The sequence below is a fragment of the Crinia signifera genome, chromosome 1 (genome assembly GCF_055691185.1).
Source record: "Crinia signifera chromosome 1, ASM5569118v1, whole genome shotgun sequence".
In the NCBI taxonomy this organism is placed as follows: domain Eukaryota; kingdom Metazoa; phylum Chordata; class Amphibia; order Anura; family Myobatrachidae; genus Crinia; species Crinia signifera.
The window spans coordinates 232,825,261-232,846,948 of NC_139217.1; the positions used below are offsets into that span (position 1 = coordinate 232,825,261).

Consider the following 21,688-nt stretch of genomic DNA (forward strand, 5'->3'; position numbering starts at 1 on the left):
GTCTTGCCAGTTTAAATTGTTTGGTGTCAAGTACATTGTCCTGTACCAAGAGAAATAGATGTGCCACACCATGTAATAGATTCATGCCGAGGCTAGCTTCCGGGCCTGAATCATTGTCTTAGCCACTTTTTTCAGTTTGTTCAGTATTATATATATATATTTTATTGTGATTTGGACCACTGAATTGGGATGTAAACCAAATTGAATGTCATTTGGGTATTTGTGGCATTTATTTTGTCCTAACCCATTACAAATATGGCATTTATTCAGAAACATATAGATTTGCCCACTACCAAATTTTTCTATATGGCCTCTATCCCCATACAGAGGGACAACAGTTAGTGCTACACTCGGGCGACGGATGTGACGCGCTATGCACTTCCGGGTGCGCGCTCCGTCTATCTACGAATACCGTGAGGATTTTGATGGCGATAAACAGGGGAGATGTACATAGCGGCAAGCTGATATTCAGGTAACCCTAATTGGGCACTTTAATAGTACATCCAGGGCCTCATGTAGTCACGTAAGGCGGAAGTGACATTAAACTGCACTTCCGGGAGTACCGGCTTTTTAATTCCGGCTCTCAGATGCTAATGTCAGTCTGTTGATATAACAAACGCGGCGGATGCTTTTGCCAGCACCGCCAACGGATTGATACTGAAAATTTTACTTATTGGTAAGTACTCATTTACATTCTCATATTTTATATTTGGGACGTCACATATATTTTTTAGATGTCACACATACTATATGCATTTTTTTTTATTATAGACACAGTATTTGAAAAAGGCACCGCAGCATGCCGAAACGCGTCATCAAGTGTCTTGTGTTTTTATGAAAAATACAGTTTGGGGATCCTATTCCAAGTTCATATCTGGTACCCGGGATACATTCAGTTTGGTACTAAGATTATTGGAAATCCCTGTTTGCTGTTGTTCCATTTTAATAAAGTCATTTTATTGGAATCTAAGTATTGTGACATCTCAGTGAAAGATACCTTTATGGGAGTCTACACAGCTTTGTGAATGTAAGCTTTCATGTAAGCACCTGTCCATACCTGCACATTTGAGGTGACCCATTAGGTCCTCTGGGACGTTTGGAACCTTTGGAAACACATCTTCTCCAAATGTCCTGCACTTCTTAGAGGAGATTATACCATTGTTGTCCCATGGGATATTAATACGTCATTCTTTCTCCCTCTCTCCATATAATATATTCGAGCATGGGAGAAGAATTTGACTCAAAATGGAGAACAGCTTACCCTGACAGGGGGACTGCATCCAGCCTGTGCTCCCATACCCTGGTGGGCTAGTGAAATCCCTGCTGCGGGGGTGCAGTGTCCACTTCAGGGCTGTGACCTGCTCCCAAAGAGTACACAGCACGAACAGCGATTTATGCTATCAGTGAGAGAGCTTACCCTCTTGCAATCCGGCCACGCTGTTCTGGAAGTTATGCTACCCAGCGGTGCTGCACTAGGTCCCTCTCCCATCTTCTCTGCCTATGTACACCCCACGGGATGACAGGAGGTAATGGACACCGGTGGGGGTGACTACCAGCGCTAACTGCTCAGTGTAAATCCTATGGAAAAATCGGGTCATCGCATCGCATGCGATATGGTCGTATGCGATGCGATATCTCATCACATCGCATCTGATTGTATGCCTTAAGTTAAGGCATACAATCAAAAAATCGGCAGCCCAGATAATACATAAGTACCGAAAAAATAAAGTTAAAAAAGTTTGGGATTGCTTCCAGGCAATCTCAGGAAAAAACACTCGTGCAACTGCTTCCTGCAGGCACCAACAAAAAAACTGACTGACCTAGCATGGAGGTTCGGTTATAAGGGAGAGGAGCCAGGCATGATGGGAAGTCTCAAAAGCTTTGGAGATTGGTGCCCGGTTCTCTGGGTCCACCTACAACCCTGATGTTAACCCTGTGGGACCCAGGAACCCTGAAGAAGAAATATTTATTTTATTATTTGTTTCTTTTAGAACCATTTTATTACTTTATGTTTACATTTAAATATACACGTGTGTACATCTGGGAAAGTAGTCAACTGCCTCTGGAACCAGACTGACATTGCAGAAACCTGTCCTCTAAGGGATGCCAGACGCAAACCCTTTTCCAAACCACTCTGAAGGAAGGCTAATCGTCTTGCCAGTTTAAATTGTTTGGTGTCATGAGATCTTGTCCTGTACCAAGAGAAATAGATGTGCCACACCATGTAATAGATTCCTGCCGAGGCTAGCTTCCGTGCCTGAATCATTGTCTTATTTAAATTTACATTTAAATATATTAAAGTAGCTTGTTTTTGCCAATACCAGTTTGATTTTTCAATGTTGATTTCCACTTTTTAAAAAAATGGAGATTTCTTACCAAATCTCTCACTTTCTGATTTTCTCACCTTAATACAGTTCCCCACATATGTGTAAATATGTGGGGAACTGTATTAAGGTGAGAAAATCAGAAAGTGAGAGATTTGGTAAGAAATCTAAATTTTTTTAAAAAGTGGAAATCAACATTGAAAAATCAAACTGGTATTGGCAAAAACAAGCTACTTTAATATATTTAAATGTAAAAATGTATTTTACATTACTGCATCATACCTCTCAACTGTCCTGAATTCGCTGGTGGGCCTCTTGCCAGTCACAGTTCCTAATGGCCATGCCACCCTACTGATGGCTACCCCTGGCCGCCTGAGGATCCCAATAGCCACCCAGGGCACTCAATAGTTACAACAGCTGCCAGCCCCCCACAAGTTTCCAAGCTCCCCCAGATTGTGTGCTGTCCAAACTCACCTCAGAGCTCTGGTGCGTGTCTCTTCCAGACTCTTCTCTGTGGCAGCATCCACACTCTGCAGGGATCCTGTTCTGCACTGATGCCAGCTGCTGCACTGCAGCTGTTGACACAAGGACTCCAGATAATTTCCATAATCCAGCACACCCACAAGATGTACAAACCGGCTGGACTATCACATGAGCGTCTGGTCAGTCATACGCACAGCATGATGCGCCAATATATTTGCGTATGTATTGGTCATCAGCTGTGCAAAAATGGGATTTTTGTAAGAATTTACAGTTCAAATCCCTTTCTCTAATCTCATCCCGGTGACACAGCTCAACATTGGGATGTAGTAGGGTCCGAAGGAGCCAGACATGTATGCTAAAGACTTGAGAGGCAGGCTCCTCCCCTCTGTATCCCGCATATGTTCAGTTTCAATTTCTAAAGCACACTAGGATACATTAACTCAGTACAATGCCTGAACATATGAATATGCACAATAAAAAAAATTAATCGCCATTAAATCCAAATCCGGTAGCCCCCAGCGCGATACTATCTCCGGAAAGACCTCCGGAAGCAAGGCCCATTCTCCTTTCAGGAGATTCTTTTTGCTGAGGAAATCCGCCACCATTTTCCCCAAAAGCATTGAACAAAGCCAAACCGATGGATTGTCCGCCTGTAAAATGCCCCGTACTAATGTATGAATGTCCTTGGCTTTTGCATCTTTAAGAAAAACCCGATGTAAATGAGTGTCTAGAAGCACTCCCAAAAATTGTAGTCTTTGAGTGGGAACCAGATTGGATTTCTTCAAATTCAGAAGCCAACCATGGCTCTGTAAGAACTGAAGCGCTACCGATAGATTTCTTTCCAATCCTTCTGGTGACTCTGCTTTGGAGAGCAGATCATCCAAATATGGGATGATCACAACCCCCTGAAGTCTGAGAACAGCCGCCATAACTGCCATTATAATTGTAAACACTCTTGGAGCTGTTGCCAATCCAAAAGGCAGAGCCCGAAACTGAAGATGCAGATCTCCTATCGCGAAATGCAGTAAGGATTGATGCTCTTCTCAAATAGGAACATGCAGATAAGCGTCTTGAATGTCCAAAGATGCTAAATACTCTCCCGGCTCTAGACTGAGGAGTACTGACATCACAGACTCCATTTTTAAGTGATCTACCCATATATGAAGGTTTAAAGATTTTAAATTGAGAATTGGGCGAAAAGACTGATCCGGTTTTGGTACTAAGAATAGGATTGAGTAGAACCCCTTCCTTTGTTTTTTGCTTTTTGTGGTACAGGTACTGCTACACCTTTGCTGATGAGAGTCCTCGCCGCCCCCAAAAGGGCTTGTCTGAGGCGAGCCTTCCTGGGCAGGGGCATAGGAAGAAATCTCGGAATAACTCCCTTCAGATTGATCTTGTATCCCTGGGATACCACACTTAGCACCCAGGGATCCTGACAAGACAGTGTCCAAGTGTCCCTGTACAGCAAAAGGCGACCCCCCCACTCTGGTTCCAGAGCAGGGAGCCACCAGCCCGTCATGCGGAGGGCTTTTCCTCACCTTTGGAAGCCTGCTTTCTTGAAAAGGCACCAAATCAGGATCTGGGTCCTCTGCCTTTCCCAGCAGGAAACGTGCCCCTATCTGAGGAACCTCTGGTTGCTGCACCTCCTCTATAGGAGGGACGAAATGCAGAAAACCTAGAAGTGCCCTGCTTACCAGAAGAGGATGGCAAGAGAGTACTTTTACCCCCTGTGGCCTGCTTGATAAGACTTTCTAGTTCAGAGCCAAAAAGTAACTCCCCTTTGAAGGGAAGAGATTTTTTAGAATCGTTATCAGCGTCCCACGTCTTAAGCCACAAGGCCCTCCTGGCCGTAACAGACGTGGCCAACACTTTTGAAGCCATCTTGACAGCCTCTTCACCTGATTCACAGGTGTACTCAGCTGATGCTCTAAGCTTTTCAGACAAAGCAAATTCCTCCGAATCAGGCTGCAACAGCGAACACAAGGTGGACGCCCAAGCAATCATAGCTTTAGACACCCAGGCTGAAGCTATTACCGGTCTGAGATTAAAGCCCACGCCTTCAAAAATAGCTTTCAGATAGCCCTCCAATTTTTTATCTACAGGGTCCATAAATGCTGCTCCACCTTGAACTGGTAAAACTGTAGACTTAGATAACCTCACCACAGGAGCATCCACTAGAGGTACTGCTTCCGACAATTTTACTTTTTGGGCATAATGGGCTTTTTATCCGGAGTTTACCAGGCTCCGCCTAATAACTCCTGCATACCCTCATCAGAAGGAAAGGTGAACGCCTCTCGGCGCTGTCTTTTGAATACCCCCTGAGGGGGAGCCCGGTCCCCTTCAGACAAGTTTAAAGCTTGCTTAACTGTGATGATCAAATCATCCACACCTGAGATAGAGACATCCTCCTCTGTCTGATCTCCTACCTCCTCCACACATTCCCCTTCTTCCTCTGACCCTGTAGTAGGGATAGGAGGGGAAGGGAAGGAAAACATGACAGAACCCCCTGGTTCCTTAAACTGCTCCATAAGAGTACTATTTAATTGCTGTACCCCCAAAGCTGTTTCCTGCATTATTTGAAGAAAAGCAGGGTCCCCTTGAGACACTGTGCCTGCCTAACTAAAGTGTAAAATTAATAAAAAACAAACATCCTAGCTAGCTCGCTTTGTGGCTGCTCCAGCAGACCTTCAGCATAGCACCCACTCCGGTGGGTACCTAAACGAAACTGAAGATATCCGGGATGCAGAGGGGAGGAGCCTGCCTCTCAAGTCTTTAGCATAGGTGCCTGGCTCCTTCTGACCCTACTACATCCCAATGTTGAGCTGTGTCACCGGGATGAGTGAAGAGAAATACACAGCCAATGCAATTTCTGTGAACAAAGTCGTTCACAGACATATAATTTGTATATCTATCTAAAATCAACTCCATGCCAACGTGGATAGTGGGGGTACGAACTATCCACGTTGGCATGGAGTTAAGTTACTTTATTTTAGATAGTTTGCCGAGCATAGAACCCGGAAGTAGCTGGCGCCGTGAAACTACACAAGTACCCATTAAACAAATCAATTGAATGGAAGATATATTGTCCAGTTTCAGTATGTACCAAGCATTAGTCAACTCAAGTAGCACCAACAGGTCATATTTAATTATTTTCTGTAGTAAATCACAGGTGAGTTGATCTATTACACTGAGTCAGGAATTATCCTACCTTTTTCCAAAATCAGAAATCCTCAAAACATGACCTTGGAGGAAAAAAATAAACAGATCTGCACCACCATATCATGAATGTGGGAATCAACTAGCTCCACCTATCTATGGGAAAATTACTCACTGATTGGGCATGGCTCATTGATTATTTTAAATCAGGGGGGGGGACCTGTAGCCAGTCTGATTGGCCCGCCCACCCATCTGGCGGCTTTGCAGGGAGTAAAGTACAGGGGAATCTCACAAGATTCCTCTTAATCAACAGCAGCCGGAGACTGTCAGTCCTATTCAGCGGCAGCTGCAGGAGTGTGGAACGGCTGCAGCATGACAATTTTTAAGAGAAATTTTTACATATGGCCCCCAAAGGATTTTTTCCACATTCAAATGGCCCTTGGCACGAAAAAGGTTACCGACCCGTTTTAAATAAATGATAATCGATGACAATCCTTTAAACTCCATACACACTACCAGAGGATATTGTAAAAGATATCGCTCAGAGGGGCCCATTTAAGAAGGATTGCATATACGGGTGGATTATATGGATGGATTATTACAACCCAGGATCGCATTGTAATATGCGATCCTATCGTGGGAATGGATCCAGGTGCAGGGGGTGGGGAGGGTGTCTATGGATGCGTGGTTAGTGCTGACACCCCAGTTCCTCCCCACATAGCTCCTGGATCGAATCCCCATAAAAACCTATGAGGGATGCAGCTGCCAGTGTAACAGAAGGTATTGGTGTTTCATGCTGCAGTCCCTCCTGATATATTTGAGGGGATACTTAATATTTACAACTAACTCCCGAAATACCTAGCCACATATATGTAATGATAAATGGGCCCGAGAAAGGGCTTTCTGAGTGATATTATTAACTATATCGGTGGCAGACAGGGTCACCTAGTGTGTGTGGGGCTTAACTGTTATGTTGTTGGATGTTCCATGCTCCCAGCACCGGAGCTCCAGCAGCAGGCAGGGTAGATGGAGCTGTGTCCCCAGCGGAACGCAGCTCCAGCTAGCGCTGGGATCAAAGAACTGATCCCGGCGCTGCCAGTCCAGGCGGGGGAGAGGCAGCTGTTTGTAATTGGCGCCTTTGTGGCCGCCAATGAGAGCCGCCGCCCCCGGCATTTGAAAAATGGCGCCCTTCGGGAGCCAATCACGGCTTCCGAAATGGTAGCCAATAGAATCCAGCTGCGGCGAGCCAATCAGCGCTTGCCGCGCCATACTCTGCGCCACCCCTGGCGTCTGACGTCAGACGCTGCCGGGAGGCGAAGGAGGAGGAAGGACCCACGCCGACGGAGCGCCCCCGCTGAAGAAGAAAGACGCCGCTGGAAGAAGAGGATGGCGGTGAGAAGAAGAGCTCCGGTGGAGGCCAGAAGACGACGGGATCAAGAAAGAAGATCTCCAGGACAGGCCGGCGGTAGAAGAAAGAAGATTGCGGCCAGACTCGGAGAGGCCAGCAGGTAGGTGGCCCTTGGGCCACCTACCCCCGCCCACTAGACCACCAGGTGATCGGGCGCTAGGCTCATGGGCAGGGTCAGGCCCTTCTAGCCTGTGGGTATTTCAGTCGGGCCCTCTCGGCCCGTGGCCAATTGATTGCTGGGCCCTCCTGGCCCTTGGTATTTAGTTAGGCCCGTGGCCCCTTCCTCCTGGGTCCCTGTATTGGACAGTAGGCCCCTTGGCCCTAATTAGCCAGGCACTAGGCCCGTGACCCCCATAGCTTGGGGGCTAATTGAATCAGGCCTCTAGGCCTGTGCCCCAAGTCAGGCACTAGGCCTGTGGACCCAGACAGGCACTAGGCCTGAGCCGTAGTTAGGAGTGTTTGAATTGAGTCACTTGTGTAAAGGATTAGTCAGGCGCTAGGCCTGTGCAACTGCTAAAGGCCTGTTAGTTAATTTAGGCCCCTTGAAGGAAAGGGTGATTTTCATCCTCTTGAGAAGTCCTATCCCTGGGAACAGAGGCCTCCGTGGCGGCTCTTCCCAGGGCCTGGACCTGTTTGTGAGTATTGCTTGTTCTAGGTAAGGGGAGGTTGGCAAATAAACTTCCATTGTATTCTCTGTCCCTATTGTTACTGTTTGTGTCTTTGACATGTTACTGTTTTGCATATTAGTGCCTGAGGATACCTGAGATACTTGAGGCTTAATGTATTGTTGTTGAGTGAGCGTATGGCAGTTAGTCTCGTGTTAGGGAAAGTTATAAGATAGGGAGGTTGTGTTTCCCCTACAGGTGCTGGAGAGAGCCCATCAAGGTAACAAGAGTCTGGGAGTGAGTAGTATTTCCGTTTGTCTGTCTCCCCTCCCCCTACGTACCGGCTTAGGGACTGTACACGGACATGTGAGTCCGCTATCTAAACACCTGGGTGTGCAAGCGCCTATAGGTGAAACTGGGTGGCTGAGGCTCCGGCCATTGATGACCATTCACCCAGCCGGTGAAGGTCACGGCCACCCATAACCCCCTCCACATTCAACTCTCTGTGAGTTGACGGTGGAGCCTTCTTAACCACCCTTTTGTCCTGACAGTAAGGCGAAGAATACCGGGAGAGGAATCCGTCGGGAAGAAGATCCATCGTGTCCGGGTGCCGGAGAATTCCAGGACCGTGATTTGGCATGGCCTGAAGGTGAGGGGGTGCGGTGCCAGGTAAGTGGTCCGACGACACCTGCATGGCAGCAGGCACCACACCGCACCTACACCCATCTCACATTCCAATATTTTGAGAGGCTGGTAACTAGCACACACACACACACACACACACACATAAAATACCAGTCTCTAGAGAAAGCAGAGACACACAAACTATCGCATATTACAGCCAGTCAGATGTCTGCTGTTATGTGCTTATTTTACAAAATTTACTGCAGTAGCCACATGTGAGGCACCGACTGGGTGTGAGCATGCCAACTCAAGTAGTACGGAGGATGCAAGCAAGGTTACTCAGTCCTGCACAACCACACTGTACATACAATGATGTACTTGTTGTATCATATGTACAGCACGCAGAACAGGTGGGGGCCCTGGGATTTCCCTGTGCTGCCAGTCGTAAACGACACTCGCCGCCTACATGGCAGGCCTGCCCCCCTTGCACACAGGCAACTACAACGTAGACCCGGGACAAATAATGCTGCTTTCAGACCGCATAACTGGCTTTGACCCTGTATTTGGAAACGTTTCCAAAAACGGGTCTGCCAGATAAAACCCCTTTCACACCGCAGCACTTAAACGGTATATTACCGTTTAAGTGCCGATTTTTTGACACTGGCAGACCCGTTTTTGGAAACTTTCCAAATACAGGGTCAAAGCCAGTGCAGCCTTCAGCCCTCCCCTCCGTGCAGCTCCCCCCCCCCCTCGCGTTTCGACCGAGAGCATGTCGACGCCCCCCCGCGCATGTCGACGCCCCCCGCGCATGTCGACGCCCCCGCGCGTGTCGACGCCCCCCCCACCCCACCCCGCGTGTCGGCGCCCCCCCCCCCCGTGTCGACTTACCCCGTGCCGGTACCTCCGTTGTGGACTGCAGCTCAGTATGCTCGGAAAGCACTTATGAAAAAAGTGTCTTCCAGAAAATGGCTGCCCCATAGGAAACCCTGTTTAAAAAAACTGTCTTCCGTATGGGGGGCAGCCATTTTCTGAAAGACACTTTTTTCATAAGTGCTTTCCGAGCATACTGAGCTGCAGTGCCGGGAACCACAACGGAGATACCGGCACGGGGTAAGTCGACACGGGGGGGGGGGGGCGCCGACACGCGCGGGGGGGGGTCGACACGCGGGGGGGCGTCGACACGCGCGGGGGGGCGTCGACACACGCACGGGGGGTGTCGACACGCGCGGGGGGGGCTCCAGTGCTGTGAATACTTAATGAGCGCTCATTAAGTATTCACTGTGCTGAATTTAGGACCCAGCTCATTGGCTGGGTCCTAAATACCGTTTCTGAGCCGATTTTTGCGCTAAAATACCGGTTCAGAAACGGGTAGGACCCTGCATTTTAACCGGTTAGAAAAAACGGCATTTTCTAACCGGTTAAGTGGGACTGGACCTTTCAGACCGCACACATTACCGTTTTAAAACGGTAAAAAAACGGCAATTTACCGTTTTAAAAGTGCGGTCTGAAAGGGGCGTAAGCCTTAACAATGCCTGGCGCTGGCAATGAAAGATAGTGAGTAAACGCAGCCGCCTATATGATACCCCTTTCACCTTTTAAAACGGTATATTGCCGTTTTTTTCCATTTTAAAACGTTTAAGGCTGCAATGTGAAAGTGCCAAAGTTGATTTACCGGTTAAAGTTAACCGGTATTTCAACACGGTTAAAAAGCAGAGTCCTACACGTTTTAAAACCGTTTTTTTGGGCAGTTTGAACAGCTCTATTTCATTCTATTAAATTGGCTTGAAACGTGTCCCTTGGGGGTTAAACGGGTTGAATGTTTGAATGGTATTAAATGATTTTTAAAACGGTTTTCACCTGCAATGTAAAAGGTCTCAAAGACCCGTTTTAAAGTCCCATTTAAGAATACCGTGTCATTACCCATTTCTGCAATGTGAAAGCAGCATAACCCGCCGGCTTCTTTCCCTATGGCTTAGAGATGGGTCGTTCGCGAACGAACCAAATCTTTTGAAAGGATCCCAACCAAGAATGAGTGAGCCGCTGAGCCCAAAAAGGTGATCCGTTTCAGATTCGTTTTTCATTACAATGCATTTTTCTGATCTCAGTGCTGCCACCTGTGGCAGCTGAGATGTACTACCTCTGGAGACTGAGTACACTGCTGTGACTACAAGTGATAGAAGGATTAGCTGCTGCTGCCAGGGATGGCCATCGGTGCAGACGCCATCGATGGTTGCCATCGATGGAAATTCTGCACCCAGCAGCATCGATCAGTGTTTTTACTCGGTCATATATAGTCCCCTTTTTTTTTAAAGCGAGACGAGGACCAGCCTTAAAGATCCGTATCATTTCACCGAGATATCCGGCGGATCCCGGCTCAGCGTAATGATCCGTTTCGACCAATCGCTATTGCCCATCGCTGGCATTCTCCTAGGACAGCCCTGTGTGAGGCCCCCGTTAGGACTGTCTTACAGCCCCGCCCCCCTGGCGCCTCCAATATCCAAAATGGCGGCGCTGCGGTTGTCCCGGTGATTGGACACTGTGGGGTTAGGATGCTGAAGAGTACCGGCTATTTCCGGGCGATCGAGTGTCCGTTCAGAGAGGGCTGCCGGCGGCCACATTGTCACTTTAGACACCGAGGGAGAGGGCTCGGGAGTGCTGGGAGCGGAGGGGCCCGGAGCGGTGCGGGTGAGCTGTTTCCCCATTGTACGGGCGTGTGGGGTGACCTAGTATCGGGGAGGGGATGAGCTGAGTGAGTACCAGCGGAGCCCTCTGGGCACAGGGATCTGCTTCGCCTCTCTTCTCCGTTTTTATCGGGTCCCAGCTGTCACCCCAGTCCCTGTGTTTCTCCTGTCAGATAACCTGCGCACCCTTGTTATGTGCTGCTCAGACACACCGGCCATCTGCCTGTGTGAGCCAGAGCCTTTGTGTGCTGTAGCAGTGACCGTCGGGCTTGTTGTCGCCGTGGGCTCGTTTTCAGGAAGATAGTATACTGCGGCTCAGCTGCTGTACCCGGCTAGAACCTCAGCTCCTTCCTGTGCCGTGTTGCATTATTAGCCGTATGTAGCACTCCGTGTCTGAGAAGGGTATCAGTACCTGCCCACATAGCTGAAACGCATAAATGTCAAAGTGAAAGTAAACCATACTCTCCTACCTGACCCTCTCCATGCGGGAGAAAATGCTCTGTTCCTGTGCTTCCCTGGTAATATATGATTGCCATCACCTGTGGTGAAACACCTTTACCTAGCTCCCCACAGGTGATGGCAATCATACATTACCAGGGAAGTCTAGTAACAGAGCATTTTCTACCGCATGGAGAGGGTCAGATAGGCAAGTATTTAGTAAACCTGTTGGCACGAACGTAATCACCATCTCTATATCCTTTAGAATAATATGGCCTGTGCCGTCCTTCTCTTGCGTGTAATAACTGTGGTGGTCATACACATAATAGACAAAAATTTGCTCTTTGTCAACTGTGACATCTTTGGCACTAAAGGTGCGTACACACTATGCAGTTTTCTTAAACAATATGCAAATAGTGATATCATCTAGTGCAGTGGTTCTTTGAACCATTGCACCCTAGAAAAAAGTTTTTTTTCCTATGTTACCCCCAGGCCAAAAGTTTCTTATTGAGGAATTCTGGAATAAGTAAATTGTGCTTGTATGTCCTTCTTAAGGTGCCCATCCATGAGTACTGCTTTCAGATTGCAAAATGCAGGGCCCCACAGGGACTTTGCTCGTTCCGTTCCCTCTGCAACCCAGACATCATACTTGCCTACCTGACCCTTTCCATGCAGGAGAAAATGCTCTGTTCCTAGACTTCCCTATTAATGTATGATTGCCATCACCTGTGGTGAAACAGCTTTACCTAGCTCCCCACAGGTGATGACAATCATACATTAATAGGGAAGTCTAGGAACAGAGCATTTTCTCAGAGAGGGTCAGGTAGGCAAGTATGCCAGAAATATTCCTGGTTTGCTGATGTCATGCTGGTGCGGAGCGTCATTGGGGGTAGGGGAGGAGGCAGCACTTGGAGATGGTGCTGCTCCAAGCACTGCCTCCTCTGTCAGTGTGAACAGGAACTGGGTCGCTTGACCTGGTTAATCCGTTCACACTGCACAACAACTTGGCAAGGAACCGGTAGGAACACCTCTTTTTTTTTTTTTTTTTTTTTTACCAGTTCATAATGGACCCAGGAAGTCCTTTAAGATTGCAACTACAGTGTTACCGGGTTGAACCAGCAACAACCCAGGTGCAAACTGAAAGAGGTATAGGTCAACTTCTCAGATGGAATAAGTCGCATGCAATGTTCCCTTGAACTTGCCCGGCAGCTTCCTGAGCGGCCGTACTGCATACAATATATCGTATGTGATTCCAGCGCGATCCAACAGTACAATCTTCATGCCCCAAACGGATGCTAACGGGACCGTGCATCGCATCAGACCTTATGTTAAACACATGATTTTGACAGTCTTCATTCTGAGGAAACATATCACTAGTTTATGGGCACCTTTAGGGTCCATTTAATATAGGATTGCATATGCAATGTGATCTGGGTGGTGGCATTTAACGCCCAGGATCGCATTGCAATATGTAATCCTTTCTCCCAACAGTATGTCACCGCAGGGTCAGGGGCTCCTAAAGGTGCCCGCTGCCCCTCCCTGTGCACTGCTTCACTGGGTGCTGGGAGGCTGCACACACATACAGTAACTGCACTTGATGACGCTTGGCAAAAACTCCCAGTGTGTATGCACCTTGACCATGACACATATTTGACTTGCTCCTGGACCACCAATCTGCGGCACATTAGGGTGTCTAGGCCACAGTTTGGAAACCACTGGGTTATCAATCAGCTTCATAATAAATGACTCCCCACTTCTTTTTTTGTATCTAAACTGCACTTTTATAAGCTTAGAAATGGACAGATGTCGGCATTCTAAAGAAATCAGAACCTACGGTATCTCCAATAATTAAATCTTTGCAGGTGGTACAAAGTAAACACTGCCTGGTTGACAAGCTATTGGGATGCATAGTTTTGCCCTGTTGTCCTCTTTTTGTTGTGAGCATAAATTGATGGCAAAAGTATTTAACATCGTCCACAAACCATCAATGATTTTGAATCATTGATGGTCGATGGCCATCCCTAGCTGGTGCCGGCTTTTGAGCTCACACCACCTGGGGTGGCAAGCTGAAATCCCCCACGTTAGTGGGCTCAAAGGGGACTTTGCAGTGCACCAGTAGATGAGTGGCGGCCGCTGGCAATGATGCGGGATCGCGGATCAGTTCTCGCCGTTCATGGCCCTGCTATGGAAAGTCATCCGCCATCTGGAAAATTGCTTAGACAGACGAAAATCACTGTGTGTATGCTGAAAAACTTTCAAATAAAAAGCTATTTACATAATGGTCCGAGTTTGAATTCCAAGAGTGAGAGCAGGGGCCCTTTTATTCAGTGGATTTCTATTCTTGGGGCTTGATTGAGAACTGATTGCTAGGCTGCGTACATTCAGAGCCCAGCGATCAGGAATATACACTGCCTCGTCTAAGGAAGTCCTGGCCATGTTCACAGCTTCGATTTTTATTTGCCATGCACGTAGGGAGAAATCCATTCACCTGTGCCAGCAATGTATACACTACTGCCACGATAAAATTAGGGTTACCTTTGTGTTGAGAGATTCCTGTACAGTGGCCCGCTCCTTGACCGTTTTATCATGGGTTTTTTTTTTTTACTTTTGCTAAAATTCTATTTATTTTGCACATCGTAATGCCACTTACATTCTATGCCACTTACATCGTAATGCCTATTATACACCTATGCACACATCGTAATGCCCATTGCATGTTATGTCACACATTGTAATGCCCATTACATGTTATGCCACACACCACCATGCCCACTATGCCACATACCATAATGCCCATTACACATAATGCCACACACTGATGCCCATTAAATATTATGCAACGCACCATAATGGCTATGACCTATTATGCCACAATAGTGCTGCGTACCTACATGTTAATTGCTAGGGGTTTCTTTCTGGATGCCAGCGGCTTCATGCTTATTGCCGTGGGGGAGTTTAAGAGTGGTGAGAGCAGCAGCTGGGCCGAGAGCATTGCGCAGCAGAAAGCGGAATAGCTGCAGACTTGCTCGTCGGCCCAGCTTACTTTCCACATTGTGTCTCTCTCAGCGTGACTCAGCCACGTTCGCTGGCGTGGAGAGTGAGTAATTAGTGTTGGCACCGCTGACGGACTCTGCCTGGTCCCGGAAATTCTATAGTCCGGGAACACCACCCACCCAGACTCCTGACACCGGGCTTAATTACTGGACTATCTGGAGTATTGCCAGATGGGTGGTAACCCTAAATAAAATTTACATTGGTGGACAGTGGCGACAGTAACATATACATGATGTCCTGCGCCAGCCATGTATACGTTACCAAATTGTCAAGGAAGTGAATTGCGCACTCGTGCGAAATATATTGAACACAAATTTTCTATTGAAAATGAACTTGAGCCTGTTGTAAGTAAACCAAAATATATTACACAAATTGTTTTTAGTGTTGGCAACACTTCATGATAAAGCGGAGAGAGGTAAGTGTCCCTATGCAAATGAACTGAAGCCTGTTTCTGTGACACGAAATATGTTAAACACAAATGTTCCTATTGTTGAAACCACAGTGTGATAAATTGGGGAGAGATACAGTATCTGGATACAAATGATCTTGAGCCTGTTGTCTATGACCCAAAATATATTGCACAAATTGTTTTTAGTGTTGGTAACACATCATGATAAATTGGAGTGAGATGGAGAGATTTTGAACATATAAAATTTATTGTACACACTTAAATAGCTTGTGCATACACATACGAATGTGTGCGCTGGTGGGTGGTTGGGTGAGTGGTCACTCTGTGGTGACCTCAAGTTCAGGGTGGGAATGGTATGGGGGGGGGTGCATTAACGTTGGTGGTGACTGTGGAGAGCCTGATGACATTGGCAAAGTCACGGACTGAAAAGAAAAAGAGAAGGATACAGGTTTCGGCACTACGTGCCTTTGTCAAGGGTCTTTGACAAAGGCACGTAGTGCCGAAATGCGTTAGACCGTTCATCACACAGCACATGCCAATCAATTCAAACAAGTCTCCTCCTGGCTGGGAGTTGATCCCACGGACCCAGCGGAGGGCGTGACACCGGGCGACAAGGTCTCGCAATCCTGCACACCCGGAAGTTACGCACTACCAGCACACTGGAGCCAGGCTTGGATTCGGATGCCACACCGACCAAGTCCCGGCTGGAAGAGGACCGAATCTACAGCAGCAGCAACATCACAGCAAGGACCAGAGGGACATCGCTACACACACAGGTCAGAGGTGCACTGTGGAGGGAATGGGACGCCAACCCCCTACACCACCAACCTGTGTCCTTTGTCTTTTTCTATTCAGTCCGTGACTTTGCCAATGTCATCAGGCTCCCCACAGTCACCACCAACGTGACTGTACCCCACAAGGAACCCCTCCCCCTCCGTACCATTCCCACCCGGAACCCTGAACTTGAGGTCACCGCAAAGTGACCACTCACCACCCCCAACCATCCCACCCACTCACTCACCAGCACACACGTTCGTATGTGTATGCATGAGCTATTTAAGTGTGTACAATAAATGTTATATGTGCAAAATCTCCATCTCTCTCCACTTTATCATGATGTGTTACCAACACTAAAAACAATTTGTGCAATATATTTTGGGTCATAGACAACAGGCTCAAGTTCATTTGTATCAGGATACTGTATCTCTCCCCACTTTATCACACTGGTTTAAACAATAGGAACATTTGTGTTTAACATATTTCGTGTCACAGAAACAGGCTTCAGTTCATTTGCAAAGGGACACTTTTTACCTCTCTACTTTATCATGATGTGTTGCCAACACTAAAAACTATGTGTAATATATTTTGGGTTACTTACAACAGGCTCAAGTTCATTTGCAATAGGAACATTTGTGTTCAACATATTTTGCACAAGTGCGCAATTCACTTCCTTGACATTTTGACCAACAACCGGGTTTTTGGACAAAACCCAGAATTTTCTGCACCACTCCACACTACCCTGAGTAGAGCGCAATACAAACACAACCTCTACAAAAATGTATACGTTACCGCCATAAAATATGCATGGTGGCCAGTGTCAGCGGTAATGTATTAATTGCTGGAAATGTATACGTTACCGCCGTAAAAAATATACATTGGTGGTCATTGGCCGCAGTAATGTATAAATTCCTGGCCTGTACCGGCAATGTATACGTTGCCGCAATAAAACTTTTACAACGGTGGGCACTGGCATGTGCCAGCAATGTATATATTACTGGTTTAAAAATCACATTGATGGCCAGTGGCGTGTGTATGCTCCACACAGTGGAGCAGGGCGTTTTGCTGGGCTGTGTGGCCTAAGGAAAGCATTAGTTGGCATGCAGTGGAATGGGGATGGGGGTGAGTATGCTCCGGGGGGAGGGAGTGGGTGGTCAGCTGGGCTGAAAGTCTGTCATCTTTCAGCCTAGCTACCATACACACATAGCAATGAAATATAAACCATCATTGCTAGATGTGCTGGTAAAACCAGCAGATGGCACGCCTCACTGGCGGAAGTGCACTTGCTAGTTGGCTGTTGCTGGGGCATACACACTAGACAAGTTTCAGCGGATTTTTAGCTCAAAATCACCTAGTGTGTATGGGCCTTTAGCCTCCTCCTCAACAGCTCCATCTGTCCTTGCCATCTCCTGACCCATTAATCTTGCCCTTCTCATTCCAGGTCTATTCTCTTCAGAAGGTGCAGCACGCACTATGCACATTAGGTTTTATATGCATTTGTCTCAGCCGCCATTAGGTCATCACGCAAATGTGCATGATGACCTCATTTAGAGCAGGGACAGATTTCGTAATAGATTTTGGTTATTCTGTGCTACTGTTTTTCTATTCAAATGATTTTCATTGAAAAAAATGTACAAAATGTGTTTGAAACCCTTAAAGATCCAGGACGTACAGCATCTTGTTACATGGTGTTATATAGAAAACATACAAATGGTGAAAATTGTACCACAATACAAAATAAATAAACATGCTATGGTTATTACTGCATGTTTGCTGTACCGAATTGCTTACTTTTACTGATACGCTTTCATAAAAGAGTTTTAACTCAGGCAAATCTGTTATTTTGCTTTTCTATTCAAAGATACACTGCCTCTCATTTGTTTCTTTTCCTTATTTGTATGCTGAATGTAAGTCAATGGACTGGGTTATGAAACGGTTAAAACAAAGTTTCTGAATTTGGGTGGTGGTTCTGTTATCTGCACTGTGCAGGACATTCAGCTCAGTCAGAAGGGTATCTACATTGAGAGGCTTATGTCCAGTTACTTTCTTTTAAAATATGGAGCTCTTGAAGGTATGGAAACAAAATACCATTTTGCTTTGTATGTTAAAGTTTATGAAATATTATATCTTGGGATTTAACATTCCACTGGGTTTTAGTATGGCTTTTGTTTAAATGCAGGTTAAAACTGATTCTCGACAGTAGTGCAGTGTTACTAGATTCTTACTGTTTTTTAATCATTCTCCTTGTATTATAACAATGTATATTTTTAGTAATTACATTTAGTGCTTTATTGAAAATGGTGCAGATGTAATGTGGTAATAGTAAATGAAGTTCCATACCATACTAGTATTTATGAAACTAAGCATGGCGTGTTGGAACTTGTAATTGCACCTTTTTTTTTTTTTTTAAATATCAACCTACAGTACAGTAGTATAGTGGTGTTGTGTTGGCTATAGATACGGCTGGTTATTTGCAGTTTAGTGGAACTTGTTGCACTGTCAAGTACATGAACAAGACCGTTCTCCCTAATTGGTTGCATCTGATGTGACTGGAGACCAGCATGTTAACTGCAGTTGTCTATACACCATTTGGCCAATTCCTTAATCAGTATCTCAGTCACTCAATGATAGGCGAGTCTCCATGTCATATAGTATAACGAAGTCTGTAAGCAAGTGTGCCCGATAAAACTTGCAGAATATTGTGCATGTGCCATAATTGGTAACAACTTATTGTTCCATAGTGCTTATAAGATGTGCTAAAGGTAATGTTACTTGTGGTGGAGAAATGATGTGTATGAGGACACATCTGTAGTATTGTATATACTGAACTAGATATATTTTATAATGAGGGTAAAATTATTGCTAAAGTAAAAATTTCACACAAACAGGGAAGAGGCCATCAGTGGTTTGGACATGTTTTTTTCTTTTATTAATTGATTGGCTTTGTTTTTATTTTTCTTTGATCATTTATCTACAGTTAATGTGTTCTCTTTTCAGAGTATGATCCCTACAGTCCTGAACTCCCAACTGTACCACCCTGTTCGGACAATGGCATATTGGGGGGTGTCCTGGAGCCTAGCCAAGATATATTGGAATTGGAAAGAGTCAACAAAGCCATTGAGGAAGTCAAGAGTGAGGTGGAGAGGGAGCAGAGGAAATATGAGAAACTTCTGGGAACGCAGAAGGACTACAATGTTCCTCTAAAAAAAAAATCTGCAAAATCGGACTCCTTTTCTCCTCTTGAGTATGATCCAGGTGGATCTGGAACATCTAGTTCATGTTATAACCCTACTCCACTGGTTCCGTCTGTAAAGCCATGTAAATACACATTAGATGATTTAGAAAATGAAAAAAGTAAAAGCAAGGTTTTGGAATATGTTCCAACAGCAGTGACTTCAGTTTCTAAGTACAAGACCAATAAATATGTTATTGATAACTCTAAACCTCGCACAGATATGGAGTATGATCCAATGTCAAACTATTCTGCTAGACATTTAAGTAAGGTTAAACACCAAAAGGCAAACAAAAGGAGTAGAACAAATAGCCAGGGTGAAGGGTATGCTCTTTCATCTAAGAAATCATGCTACCAGACTACAGAGATGGTAGAAGCTAAGTTTTCTGACTCTGAAGAGGATTTTGAATCATCGTTTTCTCCAAGCGCAAGCAAGAGTCTTCATTCTGGGACAAAGATTGTTCCATTATCTGATAAATCCTCCAAGTCTGGCACTACAGACAAGTGTTCAGTTAAAGAGATTGCAGTACAGTATGACATGGGTGATATTGGACAACCCATAAAGAGCCACAGTAAAGATCATAATAATAAAAAATCACAAAAAAATAACCAAAAGTATGAAAAGAAAGATTTTGTAAAAGAGCCATCTGGTAATGCAGACTCTGGCAGCAAAGGCCTTAGTAAAGAGGAAAAGAAAGAGAAACAAAAAAGTTTTGTTCAAAAGAAACCTGGAAATGTCAATGTTAAAAATCTGGAAAACAAGTTGGGGGATTGTAAGAAGACAAAAGCAGAGCGCAGACCACCTGAAAAGAATGAGAGTGAAAAACTGAATAAAGATACTTCCTCAGGAAAAACTTTAGAAGTAACCAAATTTAACAAGCGAAACAGTGAGCTTAAAGGCAAGGATAAACTTTGTACCAATGTTAAGAAAGCTCCAAGGAGTAAAGTAGGTGATGTTAATGGAAAACATAAGGTCAAAAAATCTAAATCTTTGTTGAAGTCCAAGGAACTTGTCCAAGGAATTGCGAAGGTTAAAACCAAACAGAGAACTCTAAGTCATGTGGATTTATTTGGTGATGAGAGCAGTGCAGAGGAAGAAAACAAAAAATCAAATCGGCAAATTAGTAAATCAAATTCTGACAGAGGTGAAAAAAGCACACAAAGAAACAAAGTGACGTCCCGTAGGACTTCTACTTCCTCTGTAGATTCTTCTGATATAGATTATGGCAGCCTTGAAAAAAATTTGGACTCTGATTCGGATCCAGATCCTTTGGAGGAGTGTTTGAGAGTTTTTAATGAGTCACAAGAGGTTAAGACTGAAGACAAGGGCAGAATGGGAAAGCAGGTAAAATGTTTTTGTTGCAGGTTGAAACGCCAAGGGGTATATGTATAATCGCAGGTTAGCTGCAGGCACTTGTGGGTTCCCAAGGAGTCCAGATGATGATTTAAAGTAGAAAACATTTTAAAATTCCAAGCCAGGTTTATTCTACCTTTTTAAGGATTGCTACTTTACCCACTTATCTGGACAATATAAAAGAAAAAAACTGAAATGGTCAAATGGACATTGGCCATCACCATCGGAACATCACGATCATTGCAATTGCACAGCAAACTCCACTGTGCAGTCTCTGGGAGTCCAAAGGTGATGGGAGCTTTTTAACATTACATCAGCTGCGGCTAATGTCTGTGGGGTAATAGGTATGCTGGGCTGCCCAATCAGCAGTGATTGGCAGCACAACTGACATTGGGGAAAGGGAGGGAGACCAGGAAGCAGAGACAAGAGGGTCCCACAGTAGTCTGTCAGGTCAGATCTGGGAAAGCCCTGTTGGGGAATCCCCAGCCTGGTGTAGGTGCGACCATAATCTAATGCGACCCTGTCAGGCAAGTAGATAAAACATCAGCCAGACTCTCCAGGAACCCACCAATGCCTACATTTTTGCATTTTATCACATTTACCGAAAGTGTTTTGTAGTTTGTTTTTTATGTTTTATAAGACAATAAAATTGTATAAATCCACATTGTTGAATTTTTAAATATTATCTGGTATATGTATACCTGCAAATGTCCATACAATTAAGGATATTTCCCACCAGCTCATTGTTAAAACAGACACCTACTGTATAATTCATAGGAGTATTGCTTTGATTCCTGATAAATTCCAGAATGCCCTAAGAGAGCTGTCGGGAAATGTAGAATTAAATTGTATTTTGAAACATTCTTAGCACAGATTTGCAAATCTCCTACTTTTAGGCGTTACACATGGGATTCCGCACCAGTCTTTTTTATATTAACCTTTTGGAACACCACATAGGTACAAAAAGTTGGAGACCATTGAATCAACCTACACATGTAATTAATAAAATATTTAACTGTGTTCTATGTAATGCCTAATATTTTTTTTTCTTAAGTATCCAATTGAAGTTTGTACAAAGTATTCATAGCTGGTGTTGCAATCATTTTGAGAAATACAGGTTGAATCTCCCATACATGGCATGCT

General features: G+C 45.3%; 1 protein-coding gene across 1 annotated transcript in view; it reads left to right on the forward strand.

Annotated features, from left to right (window-relative positions):
* Nucleotides 1-11,071: 11,071 nt before the first annotated feature.
* Nucleotides 11,072-21,688, forward strand: part of REXO1 (RNA exonuclease 1 homolog) — a 90,038-nt gene continuing 79,421 nt past the window's right edge. Inside the window, exons 1-2 of the mRNA XM_083179430.1 lie at nt 11,072-11,285; nt 18,957-20,536. Of these exons, the coding sequence (XP_083035556.1) occupies nt 11,150-11,285; nt 18,957-20,536 (1,716 nt within the window). The 5' untranslated portion in view covers nt 11,072-11,149. The remainder of the gene's footprint in view (nt 11,286-18,956; nt 20,537-21,688) is intronic.